Here is a 17860-nt window from a genome sequence, read left to right as displayed (position 1 = left end):
TTCCTGTTATCAAGGACCTAATATTATTTTTTTGAATCTTGTTATTGCTTTCAAGTATAACTTGAAGCGTCTAATTGTCCGTGTTTTTCTACGTGTAACGGCAGCGCATGTATTTCACACTTTATGTTGTCTCGGGTAGTTCTTGGAAGTTATTTTTCTGCTTCTAAATAAATCCTTCCCAGCAGCAATTTTGAAAAATAGTAGTACATCGCTTCATTGGACCGAAGATTTCCACGCAATGGGGCTCATCAAACACGAAGACAAAGAAGAGTAGGTGCAGCTAACAATATTTTCATATTGAAGCAAAGAAGAAATCCTTACTTGTAGTTAGTTTGCCGGTCCCAATCGGTAAATCTCAAACAGTCCAGGAATCGTGCTAACCTCGATACCGACCTGGGTGGAACACCTTTGAGTCATTGCGAAAAATTTGTGAAGTTCGATTGCTGCACATGTGGCTAGCTATTCATTTACCATTCAGTCGCTGTGTGATCATCATGTGGATCCACTTGGATTATTGTGGTGTTGCTGTGATGTGCCGAGAGGTTGGTACTCGAATGGTTTCGATACCTTGTCGATTAAAGTTTGCTCATCTTGGAGCGTCTAACCAAAAATTGGTCTTCTATCTTTTTGCTTCGTATTGTGTGTGTGTCACGAAATTCGAAAAAGGAGGTGCGAGGGGTCAACCCGGAGTCGGATTGGTGCGCCGGCGCCAGTCATCCATAAAATGAGGTGCGACAGGTCCACCGGCGTCGGATTCCTGTGTCGTGGTGTAGAAATATCGCACAGTAACTTCGTGTGCATGTCGCAAAAGGTAAATGGGACGTCACAAGCGTTTCATAGTCGTATCCACTACCCGCGTTGTTTTTGACCTCTACGACTCCTCTGTTCTTCAGAAAGTGGAAACATGAAACAGTGGAAACACGCTAACTGCTGCTTATATAGTAGCCAACTGTTCACATTATCTAATGTGGAACGCTATCTTTATCAATACGATCATGTCATTCACTTCATTTTATGTGAGACAGACTGGTATATATGTGATAACTGTTGGAGGAAACAAGAGGGAGACCTATACTTTGAGTAATGATTCCAAGTCTTGTCTGTATTAGGTTGGTATCGAAAGAGTGTTTAAAGGTGAAGTTTGTATGTTCCCAAATGTAGAACTGACGCGTTTACAAAGACAACTATGAATCTTTAGCCTAAGTTTTGTTTAAGAAAAAGAAGAAAACGTTGTTACAAAATCACATTTCTAATTTAACAGAAAATGTCACTATTACCAATTTATTTTCATTAATCATTGATGGCGAGCAGAGCGAACACCACAGAAAGTCCGAAGTCCGGCTTTAGCCGGACATTCAGACTGGTATATATGTATATATATATATGTATAATATATATATATATATATATATATATGTATATATAGTAAATCAAAACGACATGTAGTTGCGTATGCGATTGCGGTCGAAGCGGTGCAGTTGAGCGCAGCGGTTAGGTTCGAGTGAGAACCCCTGCTACCACCGTTCATTGCTGCCTTTCGTGATGGTCCCAACTCGATTCCAACCGCTATCTCCACCGCTCCGTTGCAATGCAACCGTTCACGCAACTGCACTGTGTATCACGTCGTTTTGAGCTGTCTATAGCATGGATTTTCTTCTGCGAAAGTACTTATACTGGTCTTGCAATGGTGGTGCACCTTTTATTGCCGCACAAAATGGATGGAAACTAGCCGTAGGATGGGTACGGTACATAAGAGCTATGGAAAATATGCGGAAAAAGCGGAACTAGTGTGTGTCTAATTAATATTCTCATCTTCAAGCGAAACTCCAGAAAGGAGACTTAGAAATCGGCTTGTATCCACGTTTAACTTCCGGGTTGTTCTCACGAACGGGTGATGTTGTGGTACTTCTAGTATCGACTAGCATTCTCACTGAAATCCGGTGACGGCTTCAAATGTAATGAGCTGAGCAACGGTACATCCCCGTGGGGACTTCTTGGGCTATAGCTTAGAGAAGAGATTTCAATTTTGTCCGCTTGATTGCCTAACAAATTGTGTGCTTCATTCACTCAGCTTGGAGGCTCTACCCTGAGATTCATAATTTTTGGGTCTTTATTGTTTATCTCTGTTATCTTATGGTTTTCGACGTACTAGTTATTTTTTTCTTCTAATTTTATTTTGTGTATCTCATGTAGTTTCTATGTTCTTACTTTCTACCTGCAATGACCATGTATAATTTACAGTGAGGATTTCAAAAGGGACACATAAGAAGGATTTTTATAATCAAAGGTACATGGGTAGTCATGATAAGTTCCAGATAGGAAAACAAAGTACAATGCTGACTGATTAGACAAGAAGTCGCCCTCCGTAAAATCACGTCCTCAGTTAAGTTTAGAATCCACGTATGTTCATCGTTGACATTTCAAATTGGTGCTCTCTTAGCCAAGGATCGGAACCCCAATCAGCGTCAAGCACGTGATGGGATTTTCCGAAAGGGGTCCTGAAGGGAGGGGGTTGCAAGGGAAGGAGGTCGTAAGGGAGCTTGAGGTGAGCAGTAGTGAATGGAGGATGGCATGATAACCACGACAAAATATTACGTAGTATTAGATAATTAAATACATTATAAAATATTACAGTGAATAATACTAAATTATTACATAAATTATAAAATCTTATGTTTGGTTTCAGGAATTGGACAGTATGGAAGCCCCAATATTTTGTTTTGAAAATCTATAACGTGTTGACAATGTAACAATGAGACCTCGTAGGTTCAACACCCCACTGAGTCAAATTTTTGCCAAAGTTTCAAAAGTGGTTTTAAAAGAATTAATCAACTAAAAAGCTGAGGCTCAGTCCACTGTTCATTGTTAGGTTTTTAAGATCGCGAATAACATCGTGATAAAAGAAAAGAAACATCTTAGATAATTTTTCAGAGAAGAATGTTAGCCCTACAAAAAAGTCATATTGCTGTTTTCTGCACCTCCCAGTCTTTCTGGAATGTTGCTAGAACGAAATTTAAATTTCTTCGACTTTTTGTGGATTTTTTCCATCTGAAATTTGAGAGAACCAGACGGACCAAAGAAGGGAATTTTACATGCTTACGTTAGTCACTCTTCCCAAATATACAGGTGATTCTTTAAAACGGCATGCCGGCCTTTGGAATGGGAAAGTTTGGCAAAGTGCTGATTTCTGCTCGCTCGCCTAAAAGTATATGATCTTGAAAAAAAAATCTTATAATTAGGAGTAACTTAGCGAGAAGCAAACTTGCTTCCACTTCCTCTGTTATAAGCGAAGAATTCCTCTATCAGGTGCTACACGAAGCGATTTTCAGGGCTTCGCCGCTTTTCCAAATTTTTGATGGAAAACGATGGGAAAAGTGCCATTTTCCAATATTTTTCCCATTAAAATTCCTGAGAGACTAGGAATTAGGAAAAACACCGGTATTACTGTTTTGTAGGGCAAGCTCTCTTCTCTGAAAAACTACTCGAATATTTCTCTTGGTCCTGTTATCACCAAGTTATTTGCGATCTTCCCCATCTGCCTATGTGCACAGAATTTGAGCTTTTTCTGGTAACTAAACTCTATAAAATCCATTTTTAAAACTCTACACTACGTATAATTGAACTGTTCATCTTTTAGAAGTGGTTTCAAGTTTCTAACTCTTCTGCAAAAATTTGACTCAGCGGGGTGTCGTACCTGCCTCATTCCTATTACATTTCATTTAATTAATCCCCAAGTCCTCTCTTCTTGAAACCTCGGCATTTGGAAGTGTATGTGTTTTCATGGGTGGGAGTAGTGTAGCGGTTAGATGTTCCGCTTCCTGCACGGTGGATCGGAGGTTTGAATCCGCGCTAGTACTCACGAAGCCTTCCATCCTCCAGGGTCGTTAAATTTGTACCAGACTTGTCTGGGAGGGCTAAAACACAGACTTGAAACATAGGAATCATTATATAGACCAGTTACACGTTCACGTTTTCAGTTTTTCTCGAATATTAAACGATTCTGAATTGAAGGGAACGTTGGGACGCATCCCAAGTAGATTGATTACCGTCGTACACTTTATTCTCTATATATGTTTTCTTGTTATGCCAACGAGGTTTAGGTGAAACTTTATTATTGGCCTAAAGTTTCGGCAAATTCTTCTTTATCAAAGGCCAGTCTCACCCACTAGCGGAGCTGGAGAACCACCGCGTTTTCAAGGATTGTCAGTCCAATAATAAAGTTTCACTTAAGCCTCGTTGGAATAACAAGAAAACATAAATTTTATTTCTTTTTCAAAGTTCAGTGTTATGGTTCTGCCAAACTGGCCTTTCCTATAACCGTCATATTCTGACACGGCTAGTTCGCAAGCATGGTTAACTATCGCTTTGATTTACGACCACCTTCCTGCCATAGGCGAAAAACACGTTGCTCTCACTACTGCGTAACATGTGGTTTAGGTGTTCTAACAATTCAGTTGCTATTGTAAAAGCTACCCGCTTTCGAGCTAACTTGTTGCATTTCAGGACAGTCTCCATTTGTTCTTAACATTGTTGTCTCGATTTTTTTCATTTTGAGCACTGCCGATGGAATCGATATATCTATATTGTAATTGTGCTGCTAGGAAGTAACTAGAAAAATCATTTTGGTTTTTTTAAAGGAACTTCTGCAGTTTTTAAGACGGCTTTCTAATGTACCAACAATAATTATTAACATCAACACTAATTTAATCTACTATTATATAATTACTATTATTATGAATTAATAATATGATAATCATTATTATTATTATGTTGCTGAGTGTTTGAGCACCTACACATCATCTTCTGGTCAACCAGTTTTTTCAAGAAGAAATAAAAAGTCCTTTACCGATTTTCAGGTTACTCAATTGCTGAATCTGTTTTCTTGATAAATTATGAAAAATTCCTTATAGAAGTCTTCATTTCAGGAAATGTATTTCTTATTATAAATGTAAAATAAATAAATATAATGTAAATCTATAAATATAATATAAACAGTGTAATATAAATGATATAAATCAATGAGTATAACAGTAGCTTTCGGGTAGTAATGCCATGCCACGGTTTCCTTGAGAATGCGTTGAAAATGCAAAGATTTCCTTGGTAGTGAATAGTTAAAAGGTTTCTGGCCTCTCATTCAAAATTTTTTCCTCAACATTGACGGAGAAATTTTATCCATTATTTATTATATTATCGTCTCTATTCATAGCTTTTTCTCACTATTTCCATGAAAGTCAAGGAACAACCGTCAACCCCTTCCTTTGGGTTATATATTTATATGAATTGCATAAGGTGACAAATCTCGAGTGTTCTCTGACAATATTTCTATTACGGCCTGCTCTTTCTTCCTTCTTGCTTTGCGTAAACATTGATTTACTCGTGATTTTTCTTCGTGCACTTTAATCCCTACCTTTAATTATCTACTTTCAATCATAATCCTTACAATCAATAAAATTGGCAGCACATTTACATTCTCACTCTACAATCCGCTCTTCTTTTCTCTTTCCGTGAACATTCAACCATTCGGGAGAGGAGTTTTCTTGTTCATTCTCATACGTAAAGTAGCAGCTTCATATGCTTGTTGGGAGATCACGACGTTACGCAGCAACTGAAGCGATTGCTCTGCAAGATAAACTTCCTTTCTGTCCGCTTTTTGCTCTATGCGAATGCATATGGCGATGGCGTGGGCAGGTACGATTGTCGTCACTTGTGAAAAGTCCTTTTTGAAGAGAATTTTTCGCATTTCAACACCTACAATATTTGCAAACTATTTGCTTGTATTTACATTTATTTTATTATCTTTGACTTTTACTTTGCTTATTAGCTACCTAGAGGTAAATTCTATTTTTGTGACGTGCTCCCTCGACGAATATTCCTCCACTCAAATAAAAGCATTTCTGAGGAAATGGCTTGTGACGATTTTTTCGTTCCATCCCTCATTTTCAAAAGTAGATCTGAACTTCAGTGAGTGTACTACCCATCATTTAATTAGCATCCACTTGCATACTAACGAGATATGACATTTGATAGTCCTTTTTCTACAGTGAATCAAGCGGCGATTTCAATCCATTGCTGAGGCGGCTGAAGTGTCTGATGCTTGAGAGTTTTGTGCCGGGGGTACTCCTACAAAACACGCCATTATCTTTGAGCTGAAACGTCCACCATGTCTTCCAGTTGCCAGTATCAGGTCAACACTTCCTGAAGCCCGGTTCAGTTGCGTATGATGATAGCTGATGCACTCGAAGTGGCAGGGTGAAACCTACGGTGGCAGTAAAAGTTTGGCTTACTCATCTCTGCAGTTCCATTGCGACATACGAGGGTCTCGCCTCAACCTTCACCGCGTCTCTTCGCTTGCGACGTCTCACGCAATTGCACAAAGTATCAGTTCGTTTTGAAACATACTTCCTCTCCTACTGTTTCTCTGATTGCCGTTGTACTTTTTTTCTCTGTTGAAAAAAATATTAAATTATTTAAATGTAATTACTAAGTCATCATCACCATTACGGCAAAGGTGCAAACCTTCAGCTCAATCTTAACTTGCCTGACTTAATAGACGAGCTGTTATTGTCTTCTGGGGCTAGTGCGCGCATCTTCGCCTGGCTGTGTTGTCCTTAAATAAGGTTTAGCCAAACCTTTTCGATCTTGAGGAACATTTAGAAATTAGTTCTTCGTTGTTGTTCCACATCTTGAACTGTTTAATTTAATGCTGATGATAAACTTGTCATCTTTTCAGGATTGCATATCGATACCGCGTGTTCTTAGCATTTTTGTTTCACTGCCCTATCCCAAAAGGTCGGCTTTCGGCTACCTTTCAAAACTTGTGTCTTTAGAACACAGTTACCAAAGCGGTCTGCTGGTCTCCGCAAGCTTCGCCATCTCCGCAGAAAGTGTCATTGCTAATGTTTGACTTAATAGACGAGCTGTTGATATCTCCTGACGTCTTACTCTGAAGTTTCAGATCTGTACATCATGATAAAGCGGATAACGAATAAGTAAGCTCACAGTTTGGTTCCACGGACGATGGAAGTAAGAAGGTCCGTCTCCTCCTACGAGCCAAATTCCTTGCCATCATTGTTCGCTCTGCAGAATAATACCACTTTTCAACGACATCATCTTTTCTTTGATTCTGACAGTGACCACCTACCGGATAGGAACTGAAAAATATCTGAGGCTGACGCGTTGAGTTTAACGCAGAATAATTAGTTGTTGTCTCCGACCTAGAGTTACAGTTTCGCGAGATTCCGCAGTCGTACAGCCGCAACGTTCAGCGGAATTTTTCCGTCAGGTTGTTGTGGTCGTTCCTCACCGCTATCGCACGTCCTCTTTCTTACCTTAGCTCCATTGTACATTGGGTAATCTCTATTTTACATGGTGCGACAACGACAAAATGCATCGTGGGGTGATGCCTTTAACGTGGTTGAAGAGAAGTTTCAAACCGCGAAATTTTTTTGTACAGATAAAATTGCTAGACCTGCTCAGAAGTGAGCTACAACTGTAAGCAAATATTGTTTTATAAATTAGGCTAGTAGCGCAATTTTAGCATAACCTTCTATGTAAGTAAGAATAGATCATCAAGCTTAAATGTTGACAAGCAGGGACTGGAAAATGAGAGAAGGAGCAGAAAGGAGGTGTCACCTCCCAAAAAGGGACTCTTAGTAAAATATTTGTTATTTGGTGTAGTAATTAACATAATATTGTATGCTTTCAAGAAAATCTTGTACAAAAACAAAAAAGAGAAACAGGAAGTCTAAAAAACGAAAACTTTCTGTTTCTGTTTTCACATTTCCATAGACGAGATTGTAGTATTTTCTCTCGAGTTTTACTATTCGTTTTTGGGAGGAATTTCTTTGGTTTAATTTAGGCAGAGCATGTCTTGTTTTCTGTGGAAATACGAAGCTGCGTAGAATTCTGGAAAGATCTACTCAACAATTCGACAAAATTGTTTTCACGTCAAATGCACAGCTTGAATACTATGGGCGTTTCGCTAACCGCGACATCGCAGCGCGGAAAGCACTGGCGCTCTCAGGAGTTGCTCCGGCATTACTAGGCGCGAAAACACAGCTTCTTTCAATTATCCGTCTGCATCGCCTATTATCACTTCGCCCCAATCTTCTCTCCAAGTGTGCGACGCTCACCAGCACATCTATCCGCCGAAACTCATTTGCACTTCAAGATATTTTCCGGAGAAATTATTTTTTTTTCTTTTTGGGAGGCTGGCACCATGATCCTTCTCCATTCTATATTTATATCTGTGTAAAATGTGAAGCAAATCCATCCTTTCTTTCTACCTACCTGAGACATCCGGTCTTTGAGGAAAACGTAGTTAAGGGGTGGGGGGAGCGCCCGAACGCGCTCTTATTTCTGGAAGCTCTATCTCCCTCTATTTTTACTCTTTGAAACTCTAGCTTAAATGTCCCAGCTCCTCTTAATCTGATGTTTAGATTTTAGGGCTGACTTAGTTATTTACTTCCGGATATAAGAGAGCGGTTGAGTGGCATCCCCTCCCCAATTACACTTTCCCCCTATCCTCATGCATTACTGCTTTTTCCAAAGCCTTTGCGTAAGCGCTTCCGAATTTCTTCATTAGTAGCAGGTATATGCTCTATTCTTTTTACAGTTTCACTTTATTACATTATTTTATTTTTACAATTACAAAATTGGAGCTCTGTACAAATTGAAAAAATGTTTTAAAATTTATTTTAAAAGCAAAACACAGCGGAATTGATAATGTTGCGTTCTCTCTACAAACAGATAGGGAGGGTGATGTAGTTTAAGGGTGTACGAGGTGATCTCGCTCAATGCCATCAGTCCAGAAAGATGCGCATTAAACAGTGTTAGTTGCACCCGTGTTCCCTACGATGCAGCTTATTAGGAATTGAAGAAAGATGGCAATCCGCAACGCGTCTGCGACTCGCTCGCGTTAGGAAGCTTCTGGTCTTTACTTGAACTATATTAGTCTAATCCGAGCGTTTTATAGCGTAAGAAGATGCACCGCCGAGAGAAGGCTGGAAGAGGCCGGTCGGTGGCAGGCTTTTTCTCCTTTTCCGGATTACTAGGTGGAGGTGGTTGTAGTTACGGTCATGGTCGTGACTACCTTTTCACCTCTATCTATACTTATGGAGATGTCAACACCGTCATTTTTGTGGTACTACTACTGTGATACTGGAACTGAGATTAATTGGACAACATTAGCAATAAACGGAAAATCTTCATTGATTTATGTTTTCTTGTTACGCCAATGAGATTGTCATGCCATTTTGGTGAAACTTCATTTATGTCATGACGTTTCGACAACCTTATCTCTATCAAAGACCTAAAAATGACTCGAGGGTTTTAATGCAGTGCATATCCCATCAAACTCTTCCTCTCTCTCCTTGCCAAGCCTCGATATCGTTCTAAGCACACTGCGCAAGTACTCCAAGAGAAAACCAAACTGGCCAGTCTCAATAATTAGTGGAACTGCAAACCTCCACGTTCGTGCTCACAGACTGTCGTCTAAGCCGAATGAGATCTACACACTGTGCAGGATTCTCAAGTACTGGTGCCTGGATAGTGTTAGGGAACTGCATGTGGGACAGCTCACAGAATGTTACGAACGGCATAGTTATTTTTAATTGATAAACACTCATTCTTGTTATCCATGGATGAATAAGGGTTATACATGCTGGATGCGTAGTCGGAATACTCTACTGAGCGTTCGGCAACCGATGCATCAAGCGAGAGTGGTTTTTCGAGTTCTCTACGAGTGGTAAAATCATCCGTGGAAATCTGCAATTCCAACGGTCTTTATCTTTTTGTTAGTCGAGGAGATCGGCAGCTGGAGGATACCGTAATGAGATAGTCTACATCATTGTCCATAAAATGTCTTACCTGATGGATGTCGTTTTGCCATAAGCTAAAATAAATAAGTAAATAACTGTAGTAGTAAATAACGATTTGATATTTCTTCTAAAACATTTCAAATAAATCGTTTACTCAATCTTACAGAGGTTAACGCCTCCTGTCGTTGCAGAAAGAAATCGTAGCGCAGTAATATGGAAATGGAGGAAACTTGCAGAGTTAAAAGGTGATTTGTTCAGAAGACCTTCGATTATGCATGCACCATGCAAGAGTTTATGCGTTTTATAGATGTGGGATATATTCGTCAAGGGCTTCAAGGTGCGAATAATTCACGGAAGTATGCACCTCAACTGCTCACCGCTTGAAGACTGGATACCACGAATCTGACGTTGTGAGAGAACCCGCGGGAAAAGCTGCAGATGGGGTTGTATAATAGAACATGGGATCCGGCGTAGTTCCGCTCATTTCTCCCTAATCATCGCAAACAATGGCATGGGCACTCTTTCGTTTCCTACGAGCGCTCTTTTCCAGAACGCTCCTCTATGTACACGATCCGGTCCGCTTAGCACCCTATTCATTAGTTTTACTAGAATAGAGTGTTGAGAAGACATCACTGATCTTCCCCTGATCGCACTTGGATGCGGGGCGTGCACAACGGTGGTGCGTTGCAACTGAAATCGTCGTAAAAAATCCTTTTCTGAATTCCTATGACGATCAGGGGGAGCTGATCGGAACCACTCTGGATCCCGCAATCTACAAACCTATATAGCTTTTCCCGTGGATTCCCTCACCACGTCAGATTCGTGGTATGCTGCCTTTAACTTCCAATATGGATAATCGCTATTTATGCAAAGATTTTTTTTTGGAATTTTGGACTTAGCATGAATTCTCTTGAGGAGATGATAGAAGTTAAAGTGCCTTGTGTTAATCAATCCGCGTCGCTTCAATTCAATTCAGAATCGTTCGAGGTTTACGAACGTGTAACGGCCTATGCAATGGCTGGCGGGAGATGGCTGATGCATCAAGTCGGTGTTTGTATCGTTGCAGACAAATCTGGTACCAATTCACCGACCGCGGAGGGGTGAAGGCCTTGGTTAGCACCAGAGCAGTTCCGAACTATTGATCGATCGCGCAGACACAACGGAAGCCTTTACCGACTACGTTACCTTCGTCTTTTACTTGGGAAGTACCGTACTTATGTTGAGAAGGACAAAAATTGTGATGTTGGAGTCGTCCCAAATGTTCTGCACTAATCCTGCTTAGTGGCAAATTTTAATCAATTTTTTATATCAATCAAATGAAATCTAGAAAATTTTATCAGAGTTAAATAAAGGATTTGATGAAATTCACTTCATTTTAAGCAAATTTTTTTTTGAAATTGCAGCTATTACTGGGAAAATCTTTGCAAGAAATATCCTCCGTTATTTTCAATCTATATAACTTGAATGGTTTTCTCTCACAAAATATTATTTCTTTCGAGGTCATCTAACTCGGAAGAAGAATTTAATTGACGCGATTTCAAAAAAAAAAGAACAAATTCTTAACTTGTAAGGGAAATCCTTGAAATCCCTTCTCCTAGAGCGAAATGGTGAACACTCAATATCCCATAGCTGAAAATCTTTTGCACTTTTGATTGCATGAAACAAATTGAACTCATCTATGCATGTTTTGGAACATAGAATTATGATGATTGCAATCATTGAAGGCTGCGGCTGCGGGAGCACGAAGTCTCCTCGGTGTATCGCTCGCGATCTTCAATTTGCAAGTTCGGACTAAACTGTGTTCGGGTTTTAATTTCGGAATTATGTGTTCTTGTGCTCAATTTTTGTGTTCACATTTTTGCTTTTTTTTTATAATTTTGTTTACCGTTTGTGTTTACCGTACCAATTATAGATCACCTTTCTTTACATTTTCCTTATATCTACACATAAATTACTTATGGACACCTGGTTTTGGCTTCTTCAGAAGAATCTTAAGCGCACACTTATTTTTTGTAAAGTGATCAATTAGTATGTGCAATTAATTTTTTTGAAGCATCACGGATACACTAGTAGAAGGAAGATTTCGAAAATTATATTTTACTACTACTTTGTCTTCAGCAACACAGGAGCATTTATTACAATTCATTGTAATTATTGCTTTAGTTGGTGTCGCGATTACTTCTCAGTCATTTTCATTCAACCTCATACGTATACACTGAAGATTGAACTTGAACTGAATTGATTATTTTTCCACGAAATCTTTTTGATTTCTATAGTATATAGTTTTTTGATTTCTATAGTAGGATTTTTCACGACTTCTTGCTTCGTTTTTAGCTGTTTATTTCTTTTCCGAATTTTTTTTTGCTTAGAATTCTGATCAGCAACGATCAGTCAACTACGAAAGTGAGAAGTCGTTCCATACATTTTAATCCTTTTTGAATGTTCAAAATCAGCGAAGACGACAACTGGAATGCACCAATAAATCTTCTTTGCAACTTTTAGTGGCACATTTAGCGAACCCACGCAATGCAACTTTCTTAGAGTAATCCATCCAGATATAGCAGACAGTAGCACTTTAGTTAGTTAGATCTGTCGCATGTCGACATGACTGGTAAAATCAGCCAATGATTGCGTTTATGCAGATATCTTCGCTTAAAATAATTCTATTTCTTCTTTTTCTGAAAAACTCAATATCTATGCAATTGTTTTTCGTTCCTGGATTTTCTAACAGACTTATTTTTTCGTAATCTACGACTGATTTATAGTTATAGTTTTACTCCTCACTTTTCATTTATATTTAATGAATAAAACAAATGAAGTAGAAAGTTGCTTAGTTGCGATGAGTTGCCTGCAGCAGGGTCGCAGCTATCCTCACGTGTTACTGTTATAAATCCTTCCCTTCAGTATGCTAGAGATGCTATTCATTCAGAAATAAAAATATTTCCCGATTTTTATTTTTTTCGCCCTACCATTGTGTTCGAAATGGAATGACTGGCATTGTGTTCTCCTTTATTCCCCATGCCTCAAGTTTTTTTGTGAATTCTTATCGCAGTCATCAATCTAGTGTCATTCAGGATAGCCAGTACACTCAGTCAAACCCTATAAGATAGGTGGTGGCGAAAAAGTGGAGCTCTAAGAACTTCATTGCCCTCTCAACGCTTTTATTATGTTTGCGCATTCCAAAGTAGAACCGGCATCAGTTAGTCAGCCATGAAGAAAATCCGATCGTTCGTTGCGTGTTCGCGTTCGTCATCAGGCAGAAGTCCAAATGACTCGTTAATGTACTTCTCTGAGGTAACAGCGGCCAGTGCTGGGAGACGTTATTGGTATTTATGGATGTCTCCCAGCAACGATGGCAACCTTATTTGAGTTCCATAAAAACAAAACAAAAAACTCAGCTTTTTTAAAAACGCAGGTAGACGTAAGGAAATGAATAAATAAGTATCAAGCCGAAGAAGTAGTGCACATACACGAATATGCAGCGTTTATACTTTCCCTTTCCGCGAATCAGCGTATTTAAGCCCACCCAAAGGCTTCTAATTTCCAACACGGTGTTGCAAGGATTTCGATTCCTTCATCCGTCCATTCAGCTCGAATTGCGCCGCAAGAAAAAAAATCGTTTGCATGAAGTTTGAATAGATAACTAACTTCATGAAAGGCCATAAATTAGAGCGGGCTTATGAACTGTGTATAAACTAATAAATCGTTTTAAAAAAGTTTAATGAGAGGAAGCAGTAACGCGTCCTTTTCATCCAGAATTCTTGGGAAGCGCTTTCCTAGGAAGCAAACGCAACGATTGTCTTTATATTCGATTTTTTTCATACGAAGGAAGGGGTACCTAAATAGAAGTAAGTGGTAGTTTGATAGCAGTATTAGTTTAGTAAAAGGAAGTGTTTCCAGTATATTATTATTGTGGTGATAATAGCCAATCACTGAGAAAATGAGTTATTTTTTTAGGAAGATATGTATCTTCGCAGACAATTATTACACCTCTGCGAAAAAGCGGAGCAGCAGACGACAGCGGTTTCACATCAGCCTTGCTAAACTTGAGTTAAAAAATAAAACCAGTAAATTGTTGACTATTTCTTCCCAAAGTTAAAATCCATTTTTTTTCGCTCGTATTATCGTGAAAACACATAGTAATGGACTTTGTCTGTTTACCAAGAAGTCTACTGATCGCCGTCCATGCATCATATCTTCGTAGCGACGTTTCTACGCCGTTAGTATGTTTTAGCACTATTTTATGTCTTCACAGCTTCGAGGGAATCACGATGGGCGTGGAGGGAGGGTCCCTGGAGAGCAATTGGCACGCATGAGCAATCATTGTCACTAAAGAGCGGCGAGCGCCGCTATTATCTAGTCGTTCGTACTCTCAAATGGCATCAATCATACTCGGTTTGAAGAATTTTTGTAGGTACATACATCACGTCTTTAGTATAGTTGGGTCAAGACGACATGAAGCACAGTCCATTTGAGTACGCACTCAAAACGGCGCGGTGGAGGCAGCAGCTGTAACCGAGGTGGGACCATCCCAAACTGCAACGACGGGTGGTACCAGCAAGGGTCTTAGTGCGCTCCTAACTGCTACGCTCCACCGCAGCGCGTCGAGAGAAGCTGCGTACGCAATTGCAGCGTGTTTCATGTCGTTTGGGCCCTACCATACATGGTGGCTCCAGCAGATTTCGCCCGAAGGCGAGCAATCACGTAACTAGGTTGTGTTAAAGGCAGCATACCATGAATCTGGCGTCGTATGGATTCCTCATGGAAAGCTTCTATACGGGGACTGCGAAAAACCACACGGTGCCAATCATCTCCCCATGATCGTCGTAGGAGACGGCATGGGAATCGCTTTAGTTCGTACGAGGTGCGTCAGAACGCGCCTCTTTGCACACGTTCCGTTCCCCTCAGCAGTTTGTTCATTAGTTTAACTTGAATAGCCTGAAAAGGAGACCTTGTTAGTCCACGAAGACCCGGTCTTTGCTGCGGCGCGCCTCAGAGGCAAGGGTGGTGCATTGCAATGCAAGCCGTAAAAAACTGCTTCTTCCGCGATGTCTTAACAGCGACTACTGAGAGATGAGCGCAACCGCCTGGTTTTCCACAATCTACGACCCTGTATAGAAGCTTTACACGGGAAATCGATACCATGTCGGATTCATGGCATGCTGCGTTTAAGGACGCCGTGTCGCTTGTAGCACTACAACTCCCCACCCTGGATAGGGCCTGCAAAATACCTACCATTTACCAATTTCCTTGACCCTATGCGACAGTTTCGCAAATCTCGCAACAAACCGTCACCACTTCTCAGATTCCATTTCTTGTTCGATATAACTCCTATCACTCAGAAAACCCTGATATAAAAGTGTCTAAGGAACCGGGGTCATATGCCCGTCAAGAAGATCTAGTAAATTCTGAGTTTGACAACTTCTATCTGAGCTCGATGAAATGAAGAAGAACCGTAACAAAGAGGTGGAACGTTGACGGAGGTGCTACCCCGACTAACACGGAGAATAGAAAGATAAAGTATCTGGCATTAATCAGTCCGCTTGGGATGAGCCACCGCGATCACTAGGGCGGATGTAGCGCAGTCGGTGAGAAGTTCTGCTGCGACTGCACGATCTGTGGATAAACTGGTACTAGTGTCCTTTAATAAGCGACAGTTGGAACCGAATGTCTGCGGTTGAGAAGACGTGAATCAGTACCGTCAGTCTCATTTCAGCGTCAAGTTGCAACAAGGAGGAAATCGACGGGATCTATGCAGATCTGAAGAATCTCCAGAGAGAAAATGAAAACAATTAGTGCTGGTGGAATCAACTCCAAGTCTGACCCCGCAAACATCTTCAAGGAACTTCGCATCAGGTCCGTTGCTTTTAGTAGAACGAGCTGAACCAAAATCTTCTGAACTGTCGTTATGACCGAAACCTTCGTAGGCAAATCCTGAAAAAAACCAAAAGAAAACTCCACTGCAAATCACAAAAACAGGAACTGAATGTCATCCAATCAAGAGTACTACGATGAAATTGAGCATACACAACAAAAGGGACGCTCCATAATCAAAAGAAAAATACGGTTATCGTTATAGACACTCTATAGACAAAGTTTATGAATAGAGTACTCCGGCTCACGTAACGAGAGGATCCAAGCTTTTGTCACATCTCAGTGGTCGAAAACCGCGAACAAAATAGGGAAAAGTAAGACTAGGTGGTGGGACACAAAATATGTTTCAACGATAACTGCTGGGTAGGAGCAGAATTTCTGGGATGGCTTCAGCTGAATATAAGACCGCACAAGATGGCCTCCGAAACGTAATCGCTACCCTCACGAGAAACTCGGAGTTGAAATACAGAGCTTCTTCTGCGTTCTCTCCATGGGAAGCCACTACAGGACGGACGGAAGGGATCTTTACTGGCAGCAGCTGGAGCGAAGTGAAGTTGCACAGGAGGAAGGGTGACGAAGTTGGTGGACGCTTTTCGCTACCAGAGCATAATTGAGGGGGAATTTCTGAGAAAATACCAGTAACAAAAGACTTTTGATTACGCAATAAGCTTTAGAACATACCGTGACATGATTCGGGATTGTCAAACGCCGAAAGTTTGGTAGAGAAATAAGAATAGACGCGAGACAAGTGAGTAATATCCGCACCAGTGTAGTCGCTACGAAGAGAAGTATCAGGAAGGAGAGAGGACTTGGAGATTGTCAGAAGTATCAGCATTGTGGAAGTTCAATACATTAAGGTAGGTATTTAGGCGTAGGTTAATATGTAAGTAATTACCTCCGTAACCCTATTCATGGAACATTGTTAAAAGAAGCGAGAAAAAAATCAGAAACAAGAGGAAGGGGATTCGATTCTTATTAGAGACGGGGAAAAGCAACTAGTGGGCGCTGCTAATTCTCACTTGCTAGCATTTGGAATATCTGGGCAATTCCTCGTAAATCTAAATTAAATTTTTTTGGGGAGTAAGCGAACTTTACCTGCAGATTGAAGAGAATAGCCCAAAGATACGAAAGTGGGTAGCGAATTAGCCGAAGGCTTGATATTCTGGATCAGAGCCTGTTTTGATCCAGAAAAATAAAGATGGCTTTTTTTCTATCGAAACTAAAACGAAAAGCTTGCACAAATGTCAAATTCTGCTCATAGGAGAGATCAAGAACAACGGTCTGGTCTCACATCTCACGAAAATTAAAAGCGCGCGGTCTCAATGTATCGCCACATGTTGGAAATGTGTAGTGATGCTGATCGTCAGTTCATCATCACACGGATCATCGCCATCTAAGCATTATGCGTTTGATGAAAATACCGAAAAAAAAGTTGAAACGATAGGCGGACGGGCGAAGAATTGCTAGGATTTCTTAGCATCAACTAACATAAATAGCAGTGGCTTGGACCGCATTCGTCAAGCTTTAGAAAGTTACATCTAACACCAAAAGATGACGATTGCGGGCGTTCTCTTCAATCTATTCTAATTTTCTGTTATTTTGCATGTGTCTGCGCCATGAAACTGCAACTTACGTCTTGTTTTCGCTTCCCTTAAAAATTGACGCTCTCAAAGCGGTTATTACGAGCGATAAATCTGTTACTAACATCCACGGAGGGTTTTCGATAGAATTCCTCAACAACTGGCAAAGGGTTTCAATTTGAGGCGTGACCTTCCAACTGTTCCAGCTTAGTTTTTGGACGACATTTCTCATTCGCTAAAAAGCAAAAAGGTCGAGTAACTTAGTTTGAGCGCCGTTTTTCGATGCGGCGGCTCTCTTAGAGCGGATTCAACGGCTTTCGCAAAAAGTGCGCCAAAATCTTGTTCCCTACCACGTCAATAACATTACCTTATTTAGGCGGTTTTTAGTTTCTGTTTTCGCTGATATCCCGGCAATAAAAAACTTCTAACGGTGCATTCGCATGTAGTAAACCAATTCCCCAAACAGCTGAAAGATTGGGCAGCCCTTCTAGACGTTCCCATAAATAAAACAAAGATGATGTATATAAAAAGGTCCAGGATTCATGCTAAAGTGAGGAATGATCGATGTCCCCATGAACTGGTGTCAAG

The 17860-nt window shown here is 40.4% G+C and overlaps 3 protein-coding genes across 4 annotated transcripts; all 3 read right to left on the bottom strand.

Annotated features, from left to right (window-relative positions):
- Positions 1-5512: 5512 nt before the first annotated feature.
- Positions 5513-5740, bottom strand: RB195_014822 (uncharacterized protein; the record flags this gene model as incomplete). Its single annotated transcript, XM_064205243.1, has 1 exon — positions 5513-5740. One exon carries the CDS (start codon positions 5738-5740, stop codon positions 5513-5515), a length of 228 nt encoding a protein of 75 aa, XP_064061124.1.
- Positions 5513-7346, bottom strand: RB195_014821 (uncharacterized protein; the record flags this gene model as incomplete). The annotated part of the gene is made up of 3 exons (XM_064205242.1): positions 5513-5748; positions 7000-7151; positions 7225-7346. The coding sequence occupies 3 exons, from the start codon at positions 7344-7346 to the stop codon at positions 5513-5515; spliced, it is 510 nt and encodes a 169-aa protein (XP_064061123.1).
- An 8002-nt stretch (positions 7347-15348) lies between these two features.
- RB195_014820 (uncharacterized protein) lies at positions 15349-16527 on the bottom strand (the record flags this gene model as incomplete). 2 transcript variants are annotated; one of them, XM_064205241.1, is made up of 3 exons in its annotated part: positions 15349-15459; positions 15643-15752; positions 16374-16527. In XM_064205241.1, 3 exons carry the CDS (start codon positions 16525-16527, stop codon positions 15349-15351), a joined length of 375 nt encoding a protein of 124 aa, XP_064061121.1. The 2 variants fall into 2 exon arrangements, with proteins under 2 accessions (XP_064061121.1, XP_064061122.1); XM_064205240.1 differs by lacking the exon at positions 15349-15459 and adding an exon at positions 15537-15578.
- Positions 16528-17860: the final 1333 nt, after the last annotated feature.

This window comes from Necator americanus, chromosome V (assembly GCF_031761385.1).
Source record: "Necator americanus strain Aroian chromosome V, whole genome shotgun sequence".
Taxonomy (NCBI): domain Eukaryota; kingdom Metazoa; phylum Nematoda; class Chromadorea; order Rhabditida; family Ancylostomatidae; genus Necator; species Necator americanus.
This window is presented reverse-complemented; position numbering and strand designations above follow the sequence as displayed.